Raw genomic sequence first — 27,406 nt, 5'->3', positions numbered from 1 at the left:
CACACACACACACACACACACACACATATATATATCTTCTGAGAACAACTTAGCAAAGTATTATCTTGGAAAATGTTTAAACATTTGTAGCTGACTTTGTGTGGACGTCTTGTTACAACATCTACTTACTTTAAGGCGCTGTCGGGTGAGGGGCAAATTGTACTGAGTGGTCTTTTGATTCCAACTAAACCACTGCTTTAGACTTAAGAGATTTAGCCTCAACAGTCCGCATTGACAATTAATCACATAGAGTATTTAAAGGCTTTAATCAGTAGATGGAAGAAAGATCATATATGCTAATCCAGCGGACAGCAGACTTACTGTTAACATTTCTGATATGTAACCATGTAGCTGTTCATAATCTTGCTACTTAAGCAATACAAGAGGGATAATTTTACAGCTATATAGGACCCTGGTCAGACCCCACTTGGAGTACTGTGCTCAGTTCTGGTCGCCTCACTATAGGAAGGATGTGGAGACCATAGAAAGGGTGCAGAAGAGACTTACAAGGATGTTGCCTGGATTGGGGAGCATGCCTTATGAGAATAGAATGAGTGAACTTGGCCTTTTTTCCTTGTAGTGATGGAAGATGAGCGGTGACCTGATAGAGGTGTATAAGATGATGAGAGGCATTGATCGTGTGGATAGTCAGAGGCTTTTTCCCAGTGCTGAAATGGCTAGCACGGGAGGGCACAGTTTTAAGGTGCCTAGAAGTAGGTACAGAGGAGATATCGGGGTAAGTTTGTTACGCAGTGAGTGGTGAGAGTGAGGAATGGGCTGCCGGCATTGGTGGTGGAGGCGGATACGATAGGGTCTTTTAAGAGACTCCTGGACAGGTATATGGAGTTCAGAAAAATAGAGGGCTCTGGGTAACCCTAGGTAATTTCTCAGGTAAGGACACGTTCGGCACAGCTTTGCGGGCCGAAGGGCCAGTATTGTGCTGTAGGTATTCTATGTTTCTAAACACAAAATATGTCAGTGACAGCCTGTCTGAACTAAAGGATAAACTTCAGAAAATTGCAGCTAAGCTGCAGACAACGTAAACAAAGTTACAGCAAAGTGATTGGCTTCATGTTAATGGTGATAATTTATGATGTGCAGGCATATTTATTTGTGAGGTGAGGAAGATGAACAGCTTGAAGTACGTAAACATTTGTTATACTTTTTAAAAAAAAGTATTCTGTCTGCTGTGATTAGTGTTGGCTTTTAGTTTCCATTGGCAATCAGGTGTGGTCCTACTTCATCCACCAGACATCATTCTTAAATGAGGCTCAAGGAGTGAGCAAACTGGCATTTGTACTGCTTGTCCAGAGGGTGGAGTTGCTTCACTTCGTCTTGAGCCTGTGCTGGAGTTCATTTGGGTCCCACTGAATTTCCATATGTCCTTCACCAACACGATGTGCTAACTCTCAGAAATCTCTGCGCGTACTCTGCCCTACCCACCATTTGTACCACACTCTGGGGGGTGCTGACACTTCACCTGGATTTATTTGGCCAAGCTCTCTTGTAAATTCTCTTACTGCCTATGTGTATCACCTCTCTTGTTAGGATTCTGCATCTGAAACAGAGAGCTGGTGTGAGGAAGTGAGTGGTGCAGCATTTCCTGTTGAATTTCATGTCCAAAATTGTGGTAAAGAATCAGGTTTATTATCACTGACATACACTTAGAGGCCACTTTATTAGGTACCCCCAGTGGTCTTCTGCTGCTGTAGCCCATCCACTTCAAGATTTGACATGTGCATTCAGATATGCCCTCCTGCACACCACCATTTTAGTGCATGGTTTTTGTGTTACTTTCGCCCTCCTGCCAGCTTAAACCAGTCTGGCCATTCTCTCTTTCTACTCTCATTAACTAGGCATTTTCATCCACAGAACTATGCTCACTGGATGATTTTTTTGTTTTTAGCACTGTTCTCTCTAAACTCTTAAGAGACTGTTGAGCATCAAAAACCCCAGGAGACCAGTAGTTTTTGAGATAACTCAAACCACTCAATCTAGCACCAACAATCATTCCATGGTCAAAGTCACTTAGATCACATTTCTTCCCCATTCTGACGTTTAGTCTGAACAATAACTGAATCTCTTGACCTTGTCTACATGCTTTTCTGCACTGGATTGCTGCCACATGATTGGCTGATTAGATACTTGCATTAACGAGCAGGTGTACAAGTGTACCCAATAGAGTGGCTACTGAGTGTATGTTGTGAAATCTGTTTTGAGGGCAGAAGTACAGTGCAATACATAAAAAATAACTTACAATAAGAAATATATTTTAAAAATAAATAAATAGTGTGATGAAAGAACAAAAAGTGAGTTAGTGTTCATGGTCCATTCAGAAATCTGAAGGGGGGAGAGAGAAGCTGTTCTTAAAGTTTTGAGTATGTGGCTTGAGGCTCCTATACCTTCTCCCTGATGGTAGCAATGAGAAGAGAGCATGTCCTGGGATGGTGAGGGCCCTAAATGATGGATGGTGCCTTTTGAAGATATCCTTGATGGCAGGGAAGCTTGTGCCCATGATCGAGCTGATTGAGTTTACAACCCCTGCAGCTTTCTGCGATATTGTACATTAGCGCCTCCATGCCTGACGGTGATGCAACCAGTCACAATGCTCTTGATGGTTCATATACAGAAACATGCGAGAGTCTTTGGCAACATACCAAATCTCCTTAAATTCCTTATGAAATATAGTCAGTAGCGTACCTTCTTTGTAATTGCATCAATATGTTGGCCCAGGGTAGATCTTCTGAGATGAATTTGAAGCTGCTCACTTTTTCCACTGCTGACCACTCTAAGGCAACTGCAATGTATTCTCCTGACTTCCCCTTCCTGAAGTTGATAGTTAGTTCCTTGGTCTTACTGATGTTAAGTGTAAGGATGTTATTGCAGCACCACTCAACCATCTGATCTGTTTCACTCCTGTATGCCTCTTCATTGCCAGTTGATATTCTGCCCAACAACAGTTATGTCATTGGCGAAATTATAGATACCATTTGAGCTCTACCCAGCCACACTGTCATGTGTGTAGAGAGACTAGTGTAGTCGGTTAAGCATGCACCCTTGAGGTGTGGCTGTGTTGATTGTCAGCGAGAAGGAGATATTATTTCTGATCCATAATGACTGTGATCTCCCAATGAGGAAGTCAAGGATTCAGTTGCAGGGGAAATTGCCGAAGTTTGAAGTACTGAGGGGATGATGGTGTTGAATGTTGAACTACAATTGATAAATATAGGTATTGGTGTTGCCCAAGTGATCCACGGCCAAGTGGAGAGCCAGTGGGATTACATCTGCTGTACGCCTATTATGGCAGTAGGCAAATTGCAGCAGGTCCAGGACCTTGTTGAGACAGGAGTTAATTCTAGCCATTACCAACTTCTCAAATCACTTAATTACTGGTTTCCCTTAATTACTAGACACTGGAGCCTCTTAGCCAACTCTTAAGTTCTCTCATGCAATGCCTGAATGCATTTCCTTTGTCCTTTACATTTTTGAATGTGTTCTATATTCGCAGAGAAATGTGAAGGGAAGCCAGATCACCTTTTCCATAATGCACCAGTCCTTTTTTCACTTGAAAACGGAATATTCACCAACTCTGCTTCTCTTTAACATTCCTCCTCAGGTCCGTTTCTGATTCTGTACTCCCTTTCCTTTATTTCTCCATCTTAACATAGAAACATAGAAAATCTACAGCACAATACAGGCGCTTCGGCCCACAAAGTTGTGCAGAACATGTCCCTACCTTAGAAATTATTAGGCTTACCCATAGCCCTCTATTTTTCTAAGTTCCGTGTACCTATCCAAAAGTCTGTTAAAAGACCCTATTGTATCCGTCTCCACCAACATTTCCAGCAGCCCATTCCACGCACTCACCACTCTCTGCATAATAAAACTTACCCCTGACATCTCCTCTGTACCTACTCCCCAGCACCTTAAACCTGTGTCCTCTTATGGCAACCATTTCAGCCCTGGGAAAAAGCCTCTGACTATCCACACGATCAATACCTCTCATTATATCTTTGCTTATGTCAATCAATATCTGTTGCAAAGGTCAGTAGCTTCCACAGCCCCTTGGCACTTGCTGCTAATCTTGAGCTTCAAGAACTCTGTTCGACTGTCTTAGTTTCTCTATCCATTTGATCAGTTTTAACTTTGATTTTTCACACCACTGTTTCCATTTGTAATTTCTTTTGATGGATAGATAGATACTTCTGATCCCCAGTTCATCTAGTGATTTCCCTCTTCTGCAGTTGATGAGCTTTAGACTACATTCATGCTATTTCTTATTTTTCTGCTCTCATTTCTCATGGTCAGATCTCTCAGGTCATCTTCTTGATTAGTTTCAACCTGACTCCTTTCATTTCTTCCTGCCTACTGTTAACCAGGTCGACAGATAAAGGGAGAACTTCTTATTTAATATAGTTTAAGATGCAATCTCACATAGTGTTAAGGGCATGGACTAAGTGACTGTGTTGTTCATTCAGTAGGTAGATAGATACTTTACTGATCCCAGAGGTAGGATTCACAATGATTGGTCAGTTTGTTTTCTTTGTCCTTTCTCACTTCCATTGTTTTGAAGCTCAGTGAAGGCTCCAGGAACAATTTTTGTTTTGATTCGATAGTTTACAGCTTTCAGGATGTTGAATTCAACAAAGATCAGTTATAATCATTGCTCCTTTGTTGGTGTACAGCTATTGGCCTGTTTGTGTTATCACATTAATGACTCTCCTAGACATGTCCATGTTTCTCTTTATTGACTTCTGTACTGATATATTTATCCATGTACCATTATTCCTTTTTGCATTTAATCAGTCCTCTTATCTTCTGTCCATGTATTATTGTCTCTCCTTTCCTTGCCAACTTCAAGCTTAATTCAAATGTATTGCATCTACCTTCTATCTGATGCAGCAGAGAGAAAAGAGCATGGCCTGGGTGATCCTATATTGAGAATTCCCTGTGGTCACAGAATTTTTCTCGCCTCTAGCACTTCTATGTACAAACTATAGGCTAGGCCTCTAATGTTAAGCATCTGGTAATTTTTTAATACTAAAAAAATAGTTTTTTTTGTTTCGGATATTATAGTATGAGCATTGAACAAGCAAATCTCAGGCATTTGTTAAATAACAACCAGATGTAAGCCTCTCCAAGCGTGGAAACTGCAGAGGGGTAGGCTAAGTTTGTTTCTGTTTGTCCCTTGAACTGCATCTGATGACAGTGAGGAAAGAAACTTGCAACTCGGTGGATTTATATACGCTTGCCTCTCCTTAGTTCTGCACTGTGATGCAGCTAATGGAGTTGTTGCCTTAGCGTTCCAGAGACTCAGGTTGACTCTTGATGTTGAGTTTGCCTGTATGGAATTTATACATTTTCCTTATAACTACATGGGTTCCCTCCAGAAACTCCAGTTCCCTACCCCTCCCCATATCACAAAGGCATGCTTGTTGCTAGGTTAATTGACCACAGTAGGTTTCCTTCTCTTCCCCCACCATATGCAGATGAGTAGTAGATTTTGAGGAGAGTTGATGAGAATGTAGGGAGAATAAAAAATATGATTAATATGAGATTATCATAAAGAGTTAGTTGATAGTCAGTGCAAAATGTGGATCTAAGTGCTTGTTTCTGTTTTGTATCTTCCGTGACTAAATGGGATTGGGGGAGTGCAGACAACTGAGAATTTTTTGGATGAATAGAGGCTGGAGAAAGGGAAGGAAGAGATAATGGGGAGGTTTAAAAACCAGAATGAAATTTGAAAAAATGGAGACATTGCTTAATCAGAAGTCATCATAATTCAACAAACACTGGATGGATGTAACTTTGTTTGATTTAAGACATTGGTTGCAGGATTTTGATACATCTCTATTTTTTTAAGAAAGTAGAACAGGGCAGGATGGTCAGGAGTTTATTAGAAAAATCTAACTTTGACCAAAAGGCATGCATAGAAATTTTTTAGCAAATGAGGCAGATGCAGGAGTGGGCAATATGGCAAATCTGGGAGGTGATGTTGTAGAGATGGAAGTAAGCAGTGGAAGATTGTGTGAATATGTATTCAAGTTCATTTGGGGGATTTGGACACAAAAGGGAAAGGTTTGGGATTGCCAACTAGGAACTAGAGGTGGGGCAGATACTTCATTTGTGTTCATATTTAGTGGAGAAAACTTTTGGACAAATGTTATTAGCTGGTGGTGAGGTACATCATTGTAAGACAAACCTATATTTTGTTTTTGGAAGATGTTGCAGGAAAATATGAAGGTTAAGAGTAGGAGGCTAGGAGTGGGTGGGGAGAGATAACACTGGAAAAACAATATGCTAGGGGAAAAGAAGCCATTGCAGATGATTCTCCTATAATTGGATATGTAAACATGGTACAATATGGACATCAAAGTTGCTGGTGAATGCAGCAGGCCAGGCAGCATCTGTAGGAAGAGGTGCAGTCGACGTTTCAGGCCGAAGATGTGTGGTGAAAAGTGTGCTGACTGCCTAGTATGGGAACACCGATACCTTTGAGTGGAACATCCTGCAAAAGGTAGTGGATTCAGCCCAGCACATCACGGGTAAAGCCCTCCCAACCATTGAGCTCATCTACATGAAACATTGCCTTAGAAAAGCAGCATCCATCATCAAAGATCTGCATCACCCAGGCCATGCTCTTTTCTCTCTGCAGAAGTGCCTCAGGACTCACATGACCAGGTTCAATAATAATTATTGCCCCTCAGTCATCAGGCTCTTGAAGAAAGGGCATAATTACACTCACTCTATTTCTGCTGTTCCCACAACTGATGGTCTCACTTTAAAGACTCTTTATCTTGTTATTTCATGCTCTTTCCTTTCATGTTATTTCATATTCATTAATTATTGCTGTTTGCACAGTTTCTTGTTTATTGATCAGTTACTGTTCTATAAATTTGCTAAGTAAGCCCGTAGCAGAAAGCATCTCAGGGTTGTATGTGGTGACAGGTATGTGCTCTGATAATAGATTTTACTTTGAACTTAGAACTTTGAAATATTCCAAACAGTAATGAATTTTGTGATGTTAATAATATATCAAAAAACTTCTTTAAAATACTTCTTAAATGAAAATTAAGGGTATTCATGAATATATGAAAGAAAACATAAAACTAATCAAGGTTACACTGGTGCCAAGTTATCTTTAGTTAAGCATTTAAATTTGATAGATAAAAATATTTCATAGACTTCTTGATGCATTTTCACTCTATGACACAAAAGAATTTAAGTTGAATTGCAGAATTATTTTAATAATGTCCATCAAACACAGTTTTTTTTTCAGTAGTGATGTAATAATGATCTCCAAGTCTTAAATTTAAACCTTTTGGAATTTGACACTGATTTTGATAAGTTACAGCAGAAAGCATTATAATGTACAGTAGATCCACCAATACAAAAAGGAAACAAACACCATAGTTGTCAGCAAGTTAGGAACAAATTTATCTTTTAAATTAAAGGCAAAATAATAATTTTTATTGGCACTTTCACTAAATTCATGGTTAAACAAAAGGAAATATTGCACAACACAAAGTGGGATTGGTTGTTAGCTATTGTTTTAATAAGTATACAAGTTTTAAAGTGGGAGTTTACATTAATTTCTGAATTCAAAAAATTGCAATAGAGCTCAGAAATAATATTCTGTAATTTTAATTTCCTGGAATAATTGTGTGATAAAACAGTAGTGAATAATCCAGATAAATAATATATACTCCCGACTTTCTTAACAAAAATATCAGTGAACCTGTTTTTATCAGATGATATAAAAGAAAAATTTTTATATTCAAGTTAATTGTTTCTCCCTTTCAATTTGGGTGCTTTCCTTTAACAATCTAAGGGAAAAAATTGGTCATAACAGAATCGATCTGCTCCATTCTTAATCGCTTCAGTTCTGTTATCATTTTTTACTTGTATTTCATAGCCTAAGTGGACAGGTTAAATAATTTTGCAGGTCCCTTTTCAGTTAAAGGCACAATATCTTTGAAGTTTGCAGACTTGGTTCTTGAACATATGGTTTCATAATATTTTACACTGCTAACAAATTTCCTTAACTAGCTTACATTAATAGATCAAACTTGCACAGTGAAGAACAATTTGGAACCATCTCCTAGTTTGGATATTTTTCGTAGTTCAGTGCAGATCATTGCTCTGCATTGCCTAAAATAATATTTGCCTTAAAAGCATTTTTCATTCAGTCAACAGGAACTTCAAAAGCAGATAAACCACAACATTGACTTTCCATTATATGAACACAACTTTTTGAGATTGACTTTTAAATGATTGTAAATAAAATACAAATTTTGAATGTTTTAACAGCATCAGAACATTGCATTGGTGTCAGATGTTGTTTTATACATGCTTGGATAACTCATTTACATTACAGTGAAGATTAGGAATCTTGGATTCAGATTATCCATCAGTGCATTTTCTTTGTGCGATATCTACCATGTCCTCTGTGGCCTTTTTCTTTTGCCATACTGGCACAGGCATTGTGCTTGTTTTGCTGCAAGTGGTTCCAGTACTTGATTAATTCATTGGGTTGGAACTGATGGGAGGTAATTAGATGACTATATTTACAACTGGAGTAAGAAACACGCCAGTGATTGAAAAGGAATTCATTGGGTGGTGGCACAGGGTCAATTCTCAGTTTGGCAAGACAGATGCCCACATAGACATCCTCTAAATGCAAACGCCTGATACTCAGAGAAACTTTGAAAATCTTTTCAGCTAAGTCCCCAGAGAAAACATAACCAGTTCCTGAACAAAAGACTGGATAACGCTCACTTGGATAGAGCTCTGGAGGCATATACCACTTGCTATCCTTGTTACGGTTTGGTGAATAACCACGCATCAGATATCCGGTGAAATAATTGTGACGTGGATGCAAAGGCTTTAGGAGTTTGTTCATTAAGTACTCCGTGTTCACAAACATGTCACTGTCAGTCTTCATGACATACCAGGCATGCGGACAGTATGTTGCAACCCAGTTCATTCCCATCAGAGTTTTAATAGTTAGATTATAATAAGTATCCAGGAAGTCTTGTTGAATAATATCATGGTACTGTCTACTTTCTTCATATAAAGCTTGTTGAAAGGTGCCACCAGCCATTCTTAAACCTAGGAGGAACAGACGTATCATATGTAATCCAGGAACATTGCTTTCATTTCCCCAAGTTTGCCTAATTGCATGTCTTGCTTCAATTTGGTTAGGTTCAGTTGCAATCAACACAATTAAGAATGGGCTTTGCCCTTCACATTTGTTTTGTTCATTGATAATATACTTGTAATGGCGATGGGGATTATACCCTGTTCTCTTTTCACTGTATGTGGTTCCATTAGCATTCAATATATCCCCTAATCCATTAATATCTTGAAGAGAAAGTTCAGTGCTAGTGTTTGCTGAATGTATCCTCTGTACTTGAGATGGTTCTTTCCAAATACTCCTCATTGTGCTCTGGTTGGCAGTACTTTTTGGTGATCTGAATCCCCTCATTGTATGAGAAACAGAATAACCAGATTCTTTTGACCATGTTTTGCTAGTTACCCAGTCATGCTGATTAATCAACAGAAATACTGCAAGCAAAAACACAAGGCATAAAAGTGCAATAATATGAGTCCGAAACAGAGAACGTTTAACGTTCCAAGTCATCTTCATTAAGCAGCAGTAGCGTCTTCTCCACTGAAGCATATTGTAGCAGGCCCTTTTGGAGTGCCCAGTACTTATATTGTGTTCACACTGGCTGTATTTTTATTTCTTAGCATGTTATAGAAGACTCTTCATTGTTAAAGTGCTCTAGGATTCTGGTTTTGCTATATTTTCGTGTCTTTTTCTTCAGAAACGATGTGGGGCAGTTGGCCTGTTGTAGACCTTTTCCCCTTTTATCAGCTCATCAAAGTGAGATCTGTTAATAAATAATTCATCTTTATGTAAATTAGAAGCTCCATTGAAACAGCATGTCTATTTAGATAAAAGTGGCTTGTGTTTGACATCCAAGTTTGTGGAGTCTCTGTTCTCAGTATTCCACAGAGGAAAGCTGCAATATAAACAAATGATTACATTGGTAGCTATGTTCATATGTGGAATTTATTACAGATTTTTCAACATATTTACATGACATACATGATCTACTTATTATTCACCTTCAAACCTCTACTTAAGACCTACCACATTGAAGAATGATTTTATCATTTCAGTTTTTGGTTTACTACTTGAACGTGTCCGCATCATGAGTTTTATGGTCTGTAACATCTGTCATGTACTAGATAGATCAACTTTGTCACTGCTAATGAAATGGTCATGGACATTTCTCATCTCATACTTAAAACCAGTTAACAATTCAGTACTTGTAGGAACTCACAGATTTTATATTTGCAGATTGTATTTCCAATTAAACATTTGGCAGAGTTTAACAGCTATCTTCCAGCATTATGCTTTTGACAATAAATAGTTGTCTAAATATTGTCATTGGTATTAGTACCGAGTATTGAATCATCTGTTCCAGCTTTTATTGGGTTTACTTAAAAGAAAGGAGATTGTTAACTTTTGATTTTAAAATAACATTTGTAATCTTTGGTTTATTTCTTGATTAGAAGAATTACAGTTAAACAAGTTAAAAACAAATACATTTGGATAGTTTTCATTTACATCAACAATAGATTAAAAAATTCTTTGGAAGTTAAGTACTTCCATAAAATGTACATCAGGATCTCAAGTAACTCCGTTCAACAACTAATTGACATGAATTAGAAACTAGATGAAGCAGTTGCCTTAATTCCAACAGGTTTGTGATTATCATATGTGTGGAAATACATTTTATATAGGTTTTAGTTATATGATGCTCTCTAGTTGTATTTTACAAGTTCTAGTCACATGGTAGTGTGATGCAGGGTCACGACCTGAAAAGTTGACTGTTTCTTTGCCTTTGCAAATGATATTTTGACCTGCTCAGTTCATCTCGAACTTTGATTTTTGCTTGTGCTTAATCAACCTTGTTTATTGCCACCATTTATTCGGTTAATACTACTGGATTGAGAAGGAAATACTTATTTTTCTTCATGTATATTGTCGTAATCTTTAATTGAGTAGATTGATAAATAGGTTACAAATGTGACCTGTTATTCAAAAAAACATATTGTATATGAAGACATTTGTGTTCAATAAATGGATGTCAGTTTATATTAGTTTATATTTTCATGAGAGATTATTGATACAGTAAAACATTTGAAGTTTTCAGTAAATTTGAATGTGGTATTTTTGTGACTGTCAAAAGCTGATATTTGGTTATTTGAAACATTTGTTAAGATCTGCATTGTAGCATAAATTGGAGATACATTGTAGTTTTGCAAATTTAACCAAAAAAGAGTGGGATAGTTGATTGCTGCATAATTTCAAAGCAAGTATATTTAATTGCATTAAATTTCTGAGGTTTCACACGGTTAAAATTACTCTTTTTTGTTAACTCTTTTTGCTTTAATGAAAAATAGTATGAATAACTGCTCTTACACCTCCTTCCACAATGTTTAACAATTTACTAAGAGCAAAAGGGCTATATTGATTGAATCCTGTAGTTTTGTGTGAATGTTGAGATAGTGAGAAAGTAACATCCTAAACAACTTTTATTTTCTTTTATGTTGAATGATAAATACGCAATCCCAGTTATTAAACCTACTCAAAGGGCTTTCAATTGGATATTTTGCACTGATTGAAGGCAGTCACTAACTGCTTCATAGAATTTCAGGCTGCAGTATACTTAATGGATTAACTGAGTAAACTTATTCAGTTAACTTCGTATTTTAACCGGCTGCGCATGCCTGGTCATTTGTTAACATATTTTTAACAACCTTAAAGAAAATTTGCTTGTGGATTTCTTTCATGTATTTTAGATAGCAGTAAAAACAGTGTCATCTGCCAGATGCTGATAAACTTGGTATTGTAATGGACCATATCAAATTAATAAATGGCTTTTAAAGTATCAGGAATTTGATGTTGAAACAACTGTTCTGAAATTTAGGGCTATTCACATTTGAAGTCAATCTAAAGCAAAACCAAACGTAAATTAGAGATAACCTGAAATGCTCAGTGACCACAGAACAAATAGAGGATGCTACCTACTGTGGATTAATGACTTTAATTTTGTGGTATTTAAAGTACAGTGACATAATTAAACAAATTTCAAGTGAATGGATGATTGTTGTTAGGTTGCTTTGGCTGCTGTGGCAAGCTTGTATGATATCTAATGATAGATTTAGCCATAGAATTTGATAACTTTTATAAAAGTAACTTTTTAGGGAGATTGATATGTGAGTTGCATTCCCAATATAACATAATAATGCACTTTAAAATATGCAAAAAATTATGAACAGAATTTTTCAGTATCTGGAAATGAGCTTGTGTAATCTATTATGCCTAAAACTTATGCAAATGCTTTTTCCCCCCCTCTACAGTTCTTTAACATTGCTTTAAAAGAGAGTTTTCCATGTGAAATATCCTGATGTATACATTTATTTTAAAGCAATGGTAATAAATTGTAATATGCTGAGCAGTGAACAGTGCATATACACTTAAAATAACTCTCCTAAAGATGTGCCTGTTAGTTGAGAAAGAAATTCAAATAATTTGCTTCACACTTTTTAGGTCAATCCTTCTCTGGAATTTGGCACTTTGCGATTAATAGTGCTATTGCTGTACTTACCTGTGTTGAAACCTTGACTGTATGAAAGCAGAAAATAAATTAACACTTGATTTCCATCCACAGAAGTAAAAAAATATGTAGTACCATTGCTTTTTATCTTCTCTGATTCATCAACTAATTTTAGACTTAGAGCTGAACCAGTGATGATTGTTCTGTCTCTGTGGTCCATGAGCACTTTGCACCAAGGCATTTTAGGTTCTTTTCAGTTGTTCCACACACAGTAAATTTTAGACAATATTAACTTGTCCATTTATAAGTTGTAAATGATTTATAGTTAGATCTCTGACTTTCTTGATTAAATATTCATCATGAAACTGAAGATGCATGCTTGGAACCATTCTCCTTTCTCTTCCTATCTTCGGAATCCAGAAAATATGGTATATTTATGTATTTTCATTTGTACTTTGGATATGAAGATTGGCCTACATTCTTACACTTAATTTGTGTACTGTAAAACATTTTAGAAAGAAAAAAAAGCAGACCATCATTTAGAACCTGACTGAATAAGTGATAAAGTAAGAAAAAAGATGTTGCTCTGACTCTTTTATTTAACTGGTATTCCATTAAGATTTGATTTAAACAGCAGGTATATTGCACCAAGGATAACCTGCTGACATCAAACCTGTTGATATTTCTAGATTAAATCTGAATTTATTTCATTCTGAATGGTCTTGAGTAATACAGCATGCAAATGTCAGAAACAGTTGGAGGTGAATTTTATGATTTCATGAGAATTAAGAAATAAGAGTTTTTTCATTGTGCGTCTAGTAATGCCAGAGTAACCACCTTTGTGTTATTCCTGAGTGATTGCACAAGTGTGGAAATAAATTAGCAGCCAAAATATGCCTTCTTGTTAAGAAATATATGCAAAGGAAAAAACAGATGGCGAACTGTCAAACTGTTGAAGAGGTCTATTTGATATCCTTTGTTTGGCTGATAGGCTATTGGTACATTTGGTAAGGTGATGTGATATTAATGTTATTCTAAAAGATAAACTTTACCAACTATTGATTTACACAAGTTAAAGTTGTGACCCATGTGTATTGTGCTCAGGTTTGAGATCCACTGGAGTACGTGCAAGGGATTAGAAATTGTGCAAAGATTTTGTTGTCAGGTCAAAGGTAAACATTGTATGTGGAGAGGAAGCCATTTAAGCTATTAATAATGGTGGAGAAACTCAGCAAGTCAGGCAGCATTTGTGGAGGGGGATAAACGGTTGGCGCTTTGGAAAGGAAAGTGGGCAGAAGCTGGACTAAGAAGGTTGGGGATGAGAAGGAGTGCAAGCTAACATGTAATAGGTTTTGCTGAAGGGTTACGTCAACTGAACTCTTTTCCTAGATGCTGCCTGGCCTGCTGAGTTCCTCCCGCATTTTGTACGTGTTGCTCAGATTTCCAGCGTCTGCAGATTTTCCCTTGTTTGTAATAGGTCAAACCACGTGAGGGGGAAGATGGGTGGGCAGGCGAGAGGGATAATGTAAGAAGCTAGGAGGTGATAGGTGGAAGACGTGAAGGGCCGGAGAAGAAGTAACATAATAGGGGAGGACAGTGGACTATGGATGAAAGGGAAGGAACAGGGACACTGGAGGAAAGTAGTGGCCAGATGAGTAGAGAAGGGGGTGAGAGGATAATAAGAATGGGGAATGGGAAAAGAGAGAATGGGGAGGGGGAGAAATTGCTGAAAGTTAGAGAAATCGAAGTTCATGCTATCAGCATGGGCATCGATTAACGAATTATGAACATTAATATTGTTGGCATTTTCTTGTTCCTTTGTGTGCTGGTGCTTTATCAATGAGAAGTGTTAAGTGCTGGGATAAATGATTTTTTAGGTAGATACAGCAGCTCATGTCTATTATAGGTGTAATATGCAAGGAACTATGTTTAGGTCGATAGATGAGTATTTTGTACAACAAGTAATCTGCTAGAGGAACTCTGAGTTGAGCAGCATCTGTCGGCGGTGGGGGGGAAGGTGGGGAGGAATTGTTAAATTGTTAACATTTCAGTTTGTAATCGTGCATCAGGATTGAGAGTGGAGAGCAGACATAGCCAATATTGCGCTGGGAGTACTGGCTACCTCCCTCTCCACTCTGACTCACTGAATTCTTTCAGCAGATTGTTCCTCCAGATTCCAGCCTCTGGGTGTCTTTATTTTTTGTGTTTTAGAATATAGACCATGTTAACAGCTGTATGAAAAAAACATATTGTAGAAGAAGCTGAAGAGTGAAAAGCAGCAGTAGGTAATAACTGTAGATACCATTTTAGGAAGAACAATTTGTATTACATTCATAAACGAGAAAATCTGCAGCTGCTGGAAATCCGAGCGATATACACAGAATGCTGGAGGAATTCAGCAGGCCAGGCAGTATCTACAGAAGAAAGTACAGTCAACATTTCGGACCAAAGGGTTTCAGCCCGGAACATCGACTATTTACTTTTTTTCCATAGATGCTGCCTGGCCGGCTGAGTTCCTCCAACATTTTGTGTGTGTATTACATTCATGCCTACTTTGCCATTTGACATAATTATTTCTTATTTCTTATTCCAGTCTGTGGGCACTGCTTATCATTTTATTTTCCTTGCAAAAATTAACTAGAAGTAAGAAATAAAAGGAATTTGAAAAATCTAAATACCTTGCTTTTATTATTAATGGTGTGCACTTGTATTTCATATTAGAATGTTAAAATTAGTTGGAATTTATAATCAAAAGTTTTCATGATAAAACCCTGCTTTAACATTTGTGTAAGATGGTGAATATTTTTCCTTTTTAAACATAAGTTCACTGGTTTATCTAGCATAGAATGTACTCAAAAATGATTGAGTTTTTAAATATGCAATTGAATTGATGGAAATGAAATATGAATATGTTAAAATTTACAAAGTTTGAAAAAATACTCAATTTTTAAAATTTCTCTTTTCCTGTCTTAAACATGTTTTGCAATCCTCTTGGGATCAGTTTCAAGATATTCTTCAATAAGAAGTACTGGAGAATAAATTAAGTACAAATTTGAGACAACCGTTGCTTTGTAGACAAAATCTCAATACCAATAATTAAATTTTGGTAGCTGCTGATTTTAGCAGCACGGTACAGTATTTTTGTTTATGTAGGTTGCTGTACATTCAATTTATTCCAAATTACATTGGAATAGACGTCTTTACTTCAGTGAATTTTAAGCTTCTTTGTAAATGACATTAATTTACATCCGATTGTAGTTATTAGGGTGTATCTACAGTGGAATTTGGAATCATTGGCTAAGTAACTAAATTTTGGAAATATTAATTACCTTTGTACATTTGATATTATTAATTAAAAATGTTGCCAGTGCTTTAAAAGCTGTCACCAAAAGTGATAATGTATGTAGATTGATATTTATTTATAAAAAATTGAGTTTATTTGGTGTAACTATTTTTTAATCCCATAGGTATCCAAGCAGTCTAGATCTCGAGGCAGTTATTAGTTAATTTGCAGTCTCAGAATATATTCTTCAGAGAACTCCAAATGGTAAAATCTAATGGGGTTTGGCACTTACTTAAACATTATTGAAGTAACAAGATTATTACAAAAACTTTATTGTCATAATGCAATTGTCAAGATCAAATAATATACTGAAATGTTAACAATTGAAATACTAAGCTGTAGGTTTTACAGTTAAATCACTTTTTTTTAAACTGAAAATCTATTGCATTACTGGTCACTAGGTGGTAGTGTAAATCGCACACAAGCTCCGTTTCCCAGTTGGTTATTCCAATAATGTTTATTTGAAGTGTTTTATTTCCCTGTTTCTGATAATACTCACAAAGCTGGAATAATTTTTTTCAAACTCATATGAATCCCATCATGTTCTTAATATAAAATGGCATAGGCATTTTATTTTAATCAGATGTTAAACTTCACTAACCTTGAATCTTGCATTAAAGTCAGTAAATCTCCTGAGTTAGTTATTAAATGTCATTACATCTTACTGAGAGGCATGTTCACTTGTGTTGTGATGTTATTAAAATATAACATTGCTGTGGGCACAGCAACTGCTTTTTATATTTAAAGCTGTTAAATGATTCATTGCAGTCTTCTGATTGATGTACAAGCCAAACATTGTCTGCAGTATAACAGTTAAATAACATTTAAGAGACTAGGTTTACAAGTCTAGCATTTTCTTAAATGGAAGTGCTGTAAATATTACTTTTATATGTACCGAAAGAATTATCATTAGATATATCAAATGAATAAGTTTTAAATGGGACTGAATGTGCACTGTCACATATTACACACATTTGAGGATTTATGATTCTTTTTAATGCACTTCAAATTGGCTCTTCAGAATTGCAAACATCAGTTGGTGACTCTGCTTGATATTTTAGCTTGGGTAGTTTACAGATTATGGAATGGTATAAGCTGGCTGCAGGTTTTAAAGTAAACTATTTTACGTGTATGTAGTCTAATCTCAATAAGGAAATAAAACGACTTTGTGTGCAGACCAGCTGAAAGGTCTCTGCCCGAAACGTCGACGGTACTCTTTTCCATAGACGCTGCCTGGCCTGCTGAGTTCCTCCAGCATTTTGTGTGTGTTGCCTGTATTGTGTACCCTTTTGTTGAACAACTTTTGGTGTTTAAACAAATATACACCTGTAAGTTGACTTCTTGACTACCATTTATAGCATTAGAAATAAGATATTTATTTCAACTTTCAAACTCCTTGTATACTGGAAATATCTCTTTAATCAATAACTAAAATTATCCGTAGGCACTACTTCAGAACAAAAATTCCAGGACTGCTCTTTGAAGTTGCTGTCATCCATTTTCTTTAGGCTGAATATTATGAGAAACAGTGAATTTTATCTGTTCATTTCCTCATCATTATTCAAACACAGACACACTGCACATGAACAATGGGTCTCTTGTTCTTGAGGCAATTCGAAATCATAAGAATAGCTTTAACATACCTTCCTTTATCAGGTCCGTTATGGGTAGAGATGCATACGTCGGCTGCAAGCATGCTTATGGCTAACCATTATAGCAAGCAGATGCTGCTGAACATGCGCATACATGGAGTAATTCGGCAGGCACATAATTTTTACTTTTGTCCGCCCATCTGCCTGCTGATTGCACGGAACAGCCTCAACAAAAGCACTTCTGATGACAGTTGCTTAACACAGTAGCCACGCTGGAGAGCACTTTGTCAGTTCTCTAGTCAAATGATGCAGTCCCGCAACCCTCGGCTGTCCTTCTGGTTCAGTGTTTGTAGACATCAGCAACAGAAAGCAATTTCTGTTAGCGTAGATGGCTTCTCATGCCGTACAGAACATATTATAGAAGCTGTGTCCATTTTCTTGGGTTGCTAAGGCTTGATTGTAAGCAGTGTTGATGCTGGGTGGGTTGGTCTGTTAAGCTTGTAGTTTTTGCAGCAGAAATGCGAAGCAAGGCTGCTCCTGCTTTTGACTGACTCTGTCCTCTGAAAGCAGTCTGAAACGTCAGTATACAGGAGACGCCCACGTGATCATTACTGTATTAATTTCTTTTCTGTCTTGAATAACATTGCTGCTGCAGGACTCCTGGTGTTAGATGAAGGAATATGTACTGTACATGAATTTGTCAATGGATATTGGTTCACAAGGAAAATTAACAAATTATTGATATCGGATCCTTTTAATAACAAATGTTTGGTTTACAGTCTTGTCCCTAATCAACATTTTAAAACAAACATATCTGCTGTTTCCTTAATTGCTTATTTTATTGCTCTAAGTTAGATTTTATTAAACAGTCTGATCTCTCTTAAGGAAAATATAGTTCTGAATGGGGTATTTTTGACTGGAGGGAGAAAATTCATATTTTCCTATAATGTTAACCCTTTAAGAATTAAGAGTTCAAAACATACAGGGATTACTTTTATCAATTAAGCAACAATTATTTTTTATTTTCATACACAAGTATTTAATTAAATTAAATGGAGAAAGCAAAACTTGTCAGCATTTTAATTTCCCATCAACATTGAGGTCCAGGTGCTAGCATAAATGTGGATTTAGGCTAGCGAAGGTGGTGGTGGAGAATTAACCACACTTCAGTATGTCTGGAGTTTGAATAAAGACCAGATTGGGTAAGGTTGGGATATTTCTTTTTCTAATTGAGAGTGAAGCAGATGGAGTTTTATAACAATCCATTAATTTCATGGTCACCATAACTGAAGCTAGTAAAATTTCAGATTAGTTAATGAGCTGAATTTCAGTTTCCCACCTGCCGGTTGAAGAAATGTTTCTGAATGATTGTGCCTCTGTATTACTAGTCTAACACTAAACTACAGTGCTTCCACTCCTATTACAAAGTATGGTACAGTTATTTTACTGTTTCTCAACATGGTGTTATAAGTAAATTTTCTGCAGTTTAGAGCAGTCCTCAAGACCTGAGAAGAAAATGAGTTCCAGAAATGCTGAAAGAGTTCAGGACACTTGGACCCATGTGAAGCAGTAGACCATGTGAAGTTACACATATGAATTTGTGTTTTTGACTGTCAACAGTTTACTGTAGCTTCTGTTTCAATTAAAAAGCAACTAAGTGCATCCCAAACTGGATGAGACCTATAATTTTAGAACAACATCTGTGGAAAGTGAAACAGTTAACATTTCAGCTCAAAGATCTTTGACCTGAAGCATTACCTATTTCTCTTTCCTCAAATGCGGTATTACCTGCTAGGGTAAGGGTTTTTGAGTGTTGGGTTCACCCTTTCCCCAGGTGAATAAACAGCAAGGTAGTTGTAGTATGTTTTTTTTTGGTTGACTCATCTTTCTGGTGTACATATTTCAAACAGGAGTGCCAATAAGCAGCAAATCTCTACTGGTGAGCATATTTTGCCTCTGGATCAGTTGGTGACTTCCTCCATGATTAAACTACTGGGAACAGCCATTTTAAATCTTGTTGCTGATAAATCCAGTAAATAGTGTAAAATGAAAGAAATTACTCTTTTGTAACATTTAAGAATTGGTGTATGAATATACAAATGAGTATAAATTTGTTTTGAATGTTTCGTAAAAATCGTAAAATATCATCAGTTTTAATAAATGGATCCTTCAAGCAAAATTGATTTGAGCTTGTTTGTTTAGTAAGTGTACCAAGCTGATCGCTGAACTTTGCCAGCTTGGTATCAGCTCATCCCTCTGCAGTTGGACCTTGGATTTTCTGACTAATGGACCCCAATCAGTTAAGTCAGGGGTCCCCCTTTTTTGCACTGCAGACTGGTTTAATATTGACGACATTCTTGCGGACCGACCGACACGGGGTGGGGGGGTGTTAATCACGACCACAATATAGGTGAAACTATAAGTCACTTATAAGTGGCTAATAATACACTCAATTTTGTTTCTAAAAAGGTTTATCTACGAATTTAATATTAAACACACAGTGCCTATCTTCCTCTCATGAATATAGTGAGAAGTCAATTATAAGTCACTTATAATTCAGTAGCATCATAACATTTTAAGTTACGTTTGGATATTAAACACACAGCGCATATTTTCCTCTTATGAACATATAAAATTATTGCAACACACCAATATCGCTGAATCAGTGGGAGCCCTGGGCTTGTTTCCCTGCATGGCATCGAGGGGTGATGGGAGACAGCGATACTCGAAGGGGGTTCCTTATGTACAGTCTATTCCGCAATTTAGTTTTCATTACGTTCATTGCAGAAAATCCTGCTTCACAAAGGTATGATGTTGGAAATGGAAGCAACGTTTTAAGTGCTTTCGTGGCTATCTCAGGATATTCAGCCTTGACTTTGATCCAGAATGCCAGCAGAAATGTTATGTCAAACATACTTTTCAGCCCACCATCACTTGCAAGCTTGAGTTGTTGATCTTCTTCCCGCACTGACATGGATGATTCACTGGGGACATTCACAAATGGATCACGGACCCATTCCTTTACACGTCTTGGGTCACTTGCGTTTGGGAAGTAACGCCGAATTCTGTCGACAGCGAAGTTAGGTGATCGCGCACCAGCTGTGAGAAAGACAGTGCAGCCTCAATCTCTCCCAAAATCCCAGTTAATGTTGGGAACAAGTCAAATATGCCCCGTCCACTCGCCGTCCCCACAGTTACAGTTTGGCTTTGAAAGCGGACACTTTGTCTGCCAACTTGAAGACAATTGTCATTCTTCCCTGAAGTGGCAAACGGATTTCATTGTGCAGGTTGAAGATGTCACACAGATAGCCACTAAGTACGACGCTCTCGGAGCAGCAGCATTTGTGGAGGTGGTGGCTCTCAGCACTTGCTTCTGTCCCGCTTGCTCACGTTTTTTGCCTCTCAAAAAACTCAACAGGTTTGATTTTAAGTGCAGGGTGCTTGGATTCAAGGTGCCGAAGCAGTTTTGAGGGCATTACCTCATTAGCTTGTCTCCACATATCACACACAGGGGGCTTGGAGCATGCAAGTCACCAGTTGCAATAAAGCCGTATTTTATGTACGACTCGTCGTATTTTCTGTTGAAGGAAGCTTTTTTTTTGCAGTCTCTGCCTCAGCTGTCTCTGCGTTATCATCATCGTTAGGCCTTTTATGTCCCCTACCACATCTTTCAAAGAAACTCTCAAGCGACGTTTGTTTTTTACTCATACCGACTGATGACTTTGTGTACGTTCAAGTTCAACAGTGGATGTGACAGGGAATGAGGAAAGGTGCAGCTGACTCATATCGCTTCATACTGCCAAATAATATCATTTCTTTGTGGCCTGGTAGCACATGCTGTGCGGCTGGTGGTTGGGGACCACTGAGTTAAGTTAGACAACCTCTCCTCCTCCACTCTCACCCTGAACACCGGCGTGCCTCAAGGCTATGTGCTGAGCTCTCTTCTGTACTCCCTTTTTGCCTATGACTGCGTTCCTGTACATGGTTCTAATTTCATAATCAAGTTCGTAGATGACACCACGGTGGTTGGCCTGATCAGAGGGGATGACGAGACAGCCTACAGGGACGAGATCCTGCACCTGGCCGCGTGGTGTGCCAACAACCTGGCCCTTAGCACCCAGAAGACCAAGGAGATCACTGTGGACTTCAGGCATGCTAGGACCCACACTCGTGTCCCCATCTACATCAACGGAGCTGTAGTGGAGCGTGTATCAAGCTTCAAATTCCTTGGTGTCCACATTTCCGAGGATCTCACTTGGTCCCTGAACTCCTCCATCCTGATCAAAAAGTCGCAACAGCGCCTTTATTTCCTGCGGAGCATCAAGAAAGCTCACCTCTGTCCCAGGATACTGACAGACTTTTACTGCTGTACCATTGAGAGCATACTCACCAGCTGCATCTCAGTGTGGTATGGCAATTGTCCCGTATCGGACCGCAAAGCACTCCAGTGTGTGGTGAAAACTGCCCAGCGGATTATTGGCACCCAATTGCCCATGGACTTTTTACTCTCCTCCCATCTGGTAGGCGCTACAGGAGCCTCCGCTCCCACACTAGCAGGTACAGGAAGAGCTTCTTCCCTGAGGCTGTGACCCTGCTGAACCTCTCATCACAGCGCTAAGCAGCATTGCACCCATATTGTACTGTCTCAGTACTTTTTATATTTATGTGCTGTAGCACTTACTTTTTATTCGCAGTAATTTTGTAAATAACACTATTCTTTGCATTTCTGGTCAGATGCTAACTGCATTTATTGGCTTTATATCTGTACTCGGTACAATGACAATGAAGTTGAATCTAATCTATTCTAATTTAATGAAGTGACAATGTTCCCTCAAATGCTTTTACAAATGCGTGGTCCAGCCATTGCTCTGAGCAGGAAACTTGCACAGCCTGAAAACTCTGTAGCACTTTTGTGAAACATTTATATTAAAGAAAATTCCAGCTGTACAGCAACAAAGGGTATGTGCGCTGGAGCATTTCAGCCCACACACCTGTGCAGCTTAGATGGAACAGTGTGCAGTGCTATAATTTAGTTGCCTTGCCTATTTTTAGGACTTTTTTCTTTGAATGGCAGATGTTCATAATGTCACATGTAGCACATTCTAGTGTTCTTTAATGTTTATATAAATCCTTTTATCAGTACCTTTCCTGAGTGCAAAATGTAAAGATCCCTGATAAACCATTCTGAATTCAGAACCTCTTAGTTTTTTTGATGCCCAAACACAAGTCGATCAGAAATGGTCTTATTAAGAGATTTGTGTATGAACATTTATAGGCTGTGCTACAGTTCTACCAGATGATTATTTATTTCATGAAGTTTGATTAAATAATTATTGGTAATGCTCATATGAGACTGTATGATTTCTATTCCTCCTCAAATAATGCTGATGATTTAATTTGTAGATGACCAATCTTTATGCAAGTGAAAAAGCCACACATTTAGCAATGTAAATAATTCCAAGGTAATTTGTTAAATGAAAAAGCTTTTACAGGCATTTAAAGGCTTGATAAAATTCTATATAAAATGCTACTTTTATTAACTTCATAATTTGTAAACAATTGTGGCAAGGTTTAGCCATCCTCTCTGCACCTTATGCTAATTATATTTGGTCAGTGTGACAATCGTGCAAGTTAATATTTTGGTATCTGTATTGGTGAAAAAATTTCCTTTAGTATTTGTAAGCTGTATTTAAATAGCTCAACTTTATGCTTAGAATAATTGCTGTTAATTTTTAAGTGATTTAAATTGAGTTACCTAAAGATTTACATAGTGGCAGGTGGTTAAAAACTTCCTTTAAAAAAATTAGACAAGCATTCAATAAAGGTAGAATAACTTTAATGGATGATTTTGATGTATATAACACAGGCCCTCCCTGGATTCTGAGCACCTGACCTATGGACAATCATAGATAAGGGAAAGCTCCTATAATATTATTAAATTCAAATGAGTCTTTAAAAACTTGTTTACTTGTTAAAGTCCCTTTAAGGAATAGATGGATCTTAGAATCCATGTCCGTAGCTCTCTGAAAGTGGCTGCGCAAGTGGTTAAGGTAGTAAAGAAGATGTATGCTCAGAATGCATTTTGATCTGATTACACTTGTGCTGTTCTCTCAGTTGCTCAGTTAATGCACAGATTTGCTATTTAGATCTTTTGCTTCCTTTGTCATACTGATTTCATAGCTTGTCACAACTCTTCAGTTAACACATACACCTGATCGTTATAGACACGAGACTGTAGATACAACATACACAAAATGTTGGAGGAACTCAGCAGATCGGGCAGTATTTATATGCTGTAGTGCTGTAGTTTCTATGGTTCTATTAGGCAGAAAATGGTTCGGCACAGCCAAGAAGGGCCAAAAGGCCTGTTTCTGTGCTGTAGTTTCTATGGTTCTATGGTTCTATACGTGAGAGCCAGTTCTGCCTGGCAGCTATTTATTTCCTTCCATAAATGCTGCCTGACCCGCTGAGCTCCTCCAGCATTTTGTAGTATGTTATCTGATCTTTATATTTTTTCATCATGTTAGTCTTGTAACTGAATATTTTTTCTCTTTCTTAGGTGTGATAAGACTGCCAGTGTTTATGCCATTTTTTCCTTTCCCTCAAGCATTCTCTGGATTTATCCAGTGCTCTTTTAATATCATTTAGCTGCCAGATTCTGTTAGACTCAGCATTGATGGTGTATTTCATTCTGATTTCTTCATTAATCTTATCAAGTTGGAATACATTGTTCCTCTCTCTTCCCCCCCCCCATTGTTGTAGTTTTCTTCCCCCCCTTATTTGACCTTGGTGTATACATAGACAAATTAATTGCCTACTCAATAGAGCTACCTTAACCCATATCAGTAGATTGCACAACTGAAATTCAAACAGACAGTGCACAACAACTAGGTTACTTTGTACAAGAATTTGATAACTAGACTATGCACAGCTGACTCATAAAATTTAACTTCTCTAAAGTAGAGTATCTCCTTCACTCTTAAACTTCCTTAAAATGGTGTATTCAAATAAGAACTAGGTGCTTCCCTAGTTATTAGGAAAATAAGCACAAAGATTTTAATCCTGTTAAATAATACACATGCTGAAATGTTCCCTTTCATCTGGGATTCTTCCTCATGCTTAAATCTTTGCAACCATCTTACTGTCTACTATCAAGGCCCTTCAGAAGTCAAGAACGAGCCACAAATCTTGTGGTTGCAGCTATTGGGTGTTTATAACAAAGAAATAATAGTAAACAGCTCATTCTAAGTAAGAATTAAGGAGAGAAGAAAAAAATAAGACAAACAACAAAAAAATTGTGGTCATCTTGTATTGAAAACTAGCTCAAATTAGACAGAGTCCCAAAGCCTGTGTTGTCTTCCTGGTACTCAAATTTGGGACATTTCATCTGACTTGCAGAGGGACTTGGAGTGGAATGGGAAAGATCTAGTTGTTGTCTATTTCAGTAGTAACTATTCAGGCAGAACGCTTCCACAACATATCTTGATCAGTTTTGCATGTTTATTAATATCGCCGATACAAAAAGGATGCCTCTGGTTTGATGATTCAATGTGCCTGAGCTTTTAGTTTTCAAAAAATTCTCAAGTGGGTGAGAATTCTGCTATGCTGTTTCAAAATAAATGCACTGTTTCAAAATAAATTTCATTTCTTATAGTTATATGTATCAAAAATAAAAGCCCTTATCTTTGGATGCTTTTTAAGATCTTTTTGAGCATAGTACCTTCAATAAATTTGAGCATATTACTTAATACTCTAAGTTGCTTTTGCTTCAGTTTATAGTACTTCCGCATTAGGTTCACTGCTATAGACATATTTAAAGTAGGTTAAGTTAGCACAATCAAAGCAATCAGATTTTCTAATGTACAAATGTTGTAAATTCTGGAAAATCATGAATGTTGGCAATGGGTTTCAAAGAGAACTGCTGGTATTTCTCAGAAAAATTTCAGGCTCTTTGGAATTGTCCAGTTATACTAAATGACAGCAATTTTAAAAAATACATCTTCAGTAATAATCTTAATTCATATGGAACCAATGTTAGGTATATTCTTTGGAAGAAATGGATTAAAGAAGAAAATATTGACTTCTTCTGTATCAGGATGTTAGGATCATTGGCCAGTGACAAGAAAGGAACCAATTGCTGATAAAAGGAAACTCGATCTAAAAAGCAGGACCAAGAGTAACCCAGTGTGAGGGAGTCAGGGACAATCAATCTCATGAATTTTTGAGGTCAAGTATTACAGCCCAATTCTCTGTGTGTCATTTTAATATATCTTAGTTCTTTATATACAAGTTGAGTGTTCACTTCTGAAGAAATCAGAACAAAATGTGAGACAATTATCCTTTGTAGCTTTTGGCATTGCAAGCCTGAAAGAAACTAAATTAACAATGTGAGAAGTGTCTTTATTTCATAATTGGAATTTGAAGTGGGAGAGAAAAAAATTCAGTTCTTGTCCATGTGGGTACCAACAACGTAGAAAGAACAATGAAAGAGGTTCTGCTGAGGGAATTTGGATAGTTAGGTACAGAATTAAAAAAAACAGAACTAAAAAGATAATCTCTATTGTTACATGTGCAGATTAGCACTGGGCTAATAAGATTAGAGGATTGTGTGGCTCAAGATTATGGCAGAAGTGGGTCTGAATTCTTGGGGCATTGGCACCGGTATTTTGGACAGAGTTGTTCCAATTGACAGGCTCCACCTGAGTCATGTTGAAACAAGGGTCCAAGTGAATCATCTAGTTAGGGTGGTGGATAGGGCTTTAAACTAAATAGTGGATGGGGATGGGAGGGAGGATCCAACATGTTGGAAATGTATGGATAAAGTAAAAGGGAAGGATAGTGCAAGAGAGGTTACAGAAGTTTACAGAATAAAGAATAAGACAATGTTTAGAAGGGGATGAGAATAAAAATTCAGGCAACATGAATTGAATTGACTTTATTTCTTACATCCTTCACATACGTGAGTAAAAATTTTTACGTTACATCACCATCTAAATGTGCAATCATAGTAATTTATAATAAATAGAACAGTCAGTGTAATATAAAGTACACTCAAATCAGTGTGAGTTCATCAGTCTGATGGCCTGGTTTGAAGAAGCTGTTCTAGAGCCTGTTGATCCCGGCTTTTATGTTGCGGTACTGCTTCCCGGATGGTAGCAGCTAGAATAGATTGTGCTTGGGATGGCTTGGGTCCCCAATGATCCTACGGGCCCTTTTTACATACCTGTCTTTGTAAATGTCCTGAATCATGGGAAGTTCACAACTACAGATGCGCTGGGCTGTCTGCACCACTCTCTGCAGAGTCCTGCAATTAAGGGAGGTACAGTTCCCATACCAGGCAGTGACGCAGCCAGTCAGGATGCTCTCAATTGTGCCTTGTAGAACGTTCTTAGGATTTGGGGGCCCATACCAAAGTTCCTCAACTACCTGAGGTGAAAGAGGCGCTGTTGTGCCTTTTTCACCACACAGCTGGTGTGAACAGATCACGTGAGGTCCTCGGTGATGTGGATGCCGAGGAACTTGAAGCTATTTACCCTCTTTACCCCTGAACTCCAGAGTACAGGACTGAAAGTGTTATGTTTAAATTCACTCTGAAAACGATGATCTTGTAGCAGTTAGGAACTCACAGGTTTGAACTTGTCACCACATTGATCGAAAGATCAGACAGGCGATCAGAGGAGGTTGGGCTGGTGGTGTTGGTTTAAAAAAAAATGAAATCAAATCCTTAGAAATAAGTGATCTAGGATGAGAAGATTTTTAAAATTTATAGATATGCTTAGAGATTCATTATGGTAACAGGCTCTTCAAACCCAATAAGCCCGCACTGCCCAATTACA

The 27,406-nt window shown here is 37.5% G+C and overlaps 2 protein-coding genes across 4 annotated transcripts in view; one reads left to right on the top strand and one right to left on the bottom strand.

Moving 5' to 3' along the window:
• The window catches only part of cdc73 (cell division cycle 73, Paf1/RNA polymerase II complex component, homolog (S. cerevisiae)), a 329,568-nt gene that overhangs the window by 137,627 nt on the left and 164,535 nt on the right, over positions 1–27,406 (top strand). The gene's annotated exons all lie outside the window — the stretch shown is intronic.
• Positions 7,243–18,103, bottom strand: LOC140206370 (beta-1,3-galactosyltransferase 2-like). 2 transcript variants are annotated; one of them, XM_072274732.1, is made up of 2 exons: positions 17,622–18,103; positions 7,243–10,028 (listed from the first exon to the last, which is right to left on the bottom strand). In XM_072274732.1, exon 2 carries the CDS (start codon positions 9,680–9,682, stop codon positions 8,411–8,413), a length of 1,272 nt encoding a protein of 423 aa, XP_072130833.1. In that variant the 5' UTR covers positions 9,683–10,028; positions 17,622–18,103; the 3' UTR covers positions 7,243–8,410. The 2 variants fall into 2 exon arrangements, with proteins under 2 accessions (XP_072130833.1, XP_072130834.1); XM_072274733.1 differs by having other exon boundaries at positions 7,243–9,896.

This window comes from Mobula birostris, chromosome 12 (genome assembly GCF_030028105.1).
Source record: "Mobula birostris isolate sMobBir1 chromosome 12, sMobBir1.hap1, whole genome shotgun sequence".
Lineage (NCBI taxonomy): Eukaryota > Metazoa > Chordata > Chondrichthyes > Myliobatiformes > Myliobatidae > Mobula > Mobula birostris.
The sequence above is the reverse complement of the archived record's forward strand: the minus strand, read 5'-3'. Positions and strand labels throughout refer to the sequence as shown.

Bases quoted from the DNA above. Each gene is read 5' to 3' on its own strand.
- LOC140206370 (XM_072274732.1), bottom strand. From the start codon at position 9,682: ATGCTTCAGTGGAGAAGACGCTACTGCTGCTTAATGAAGATGACTTGG.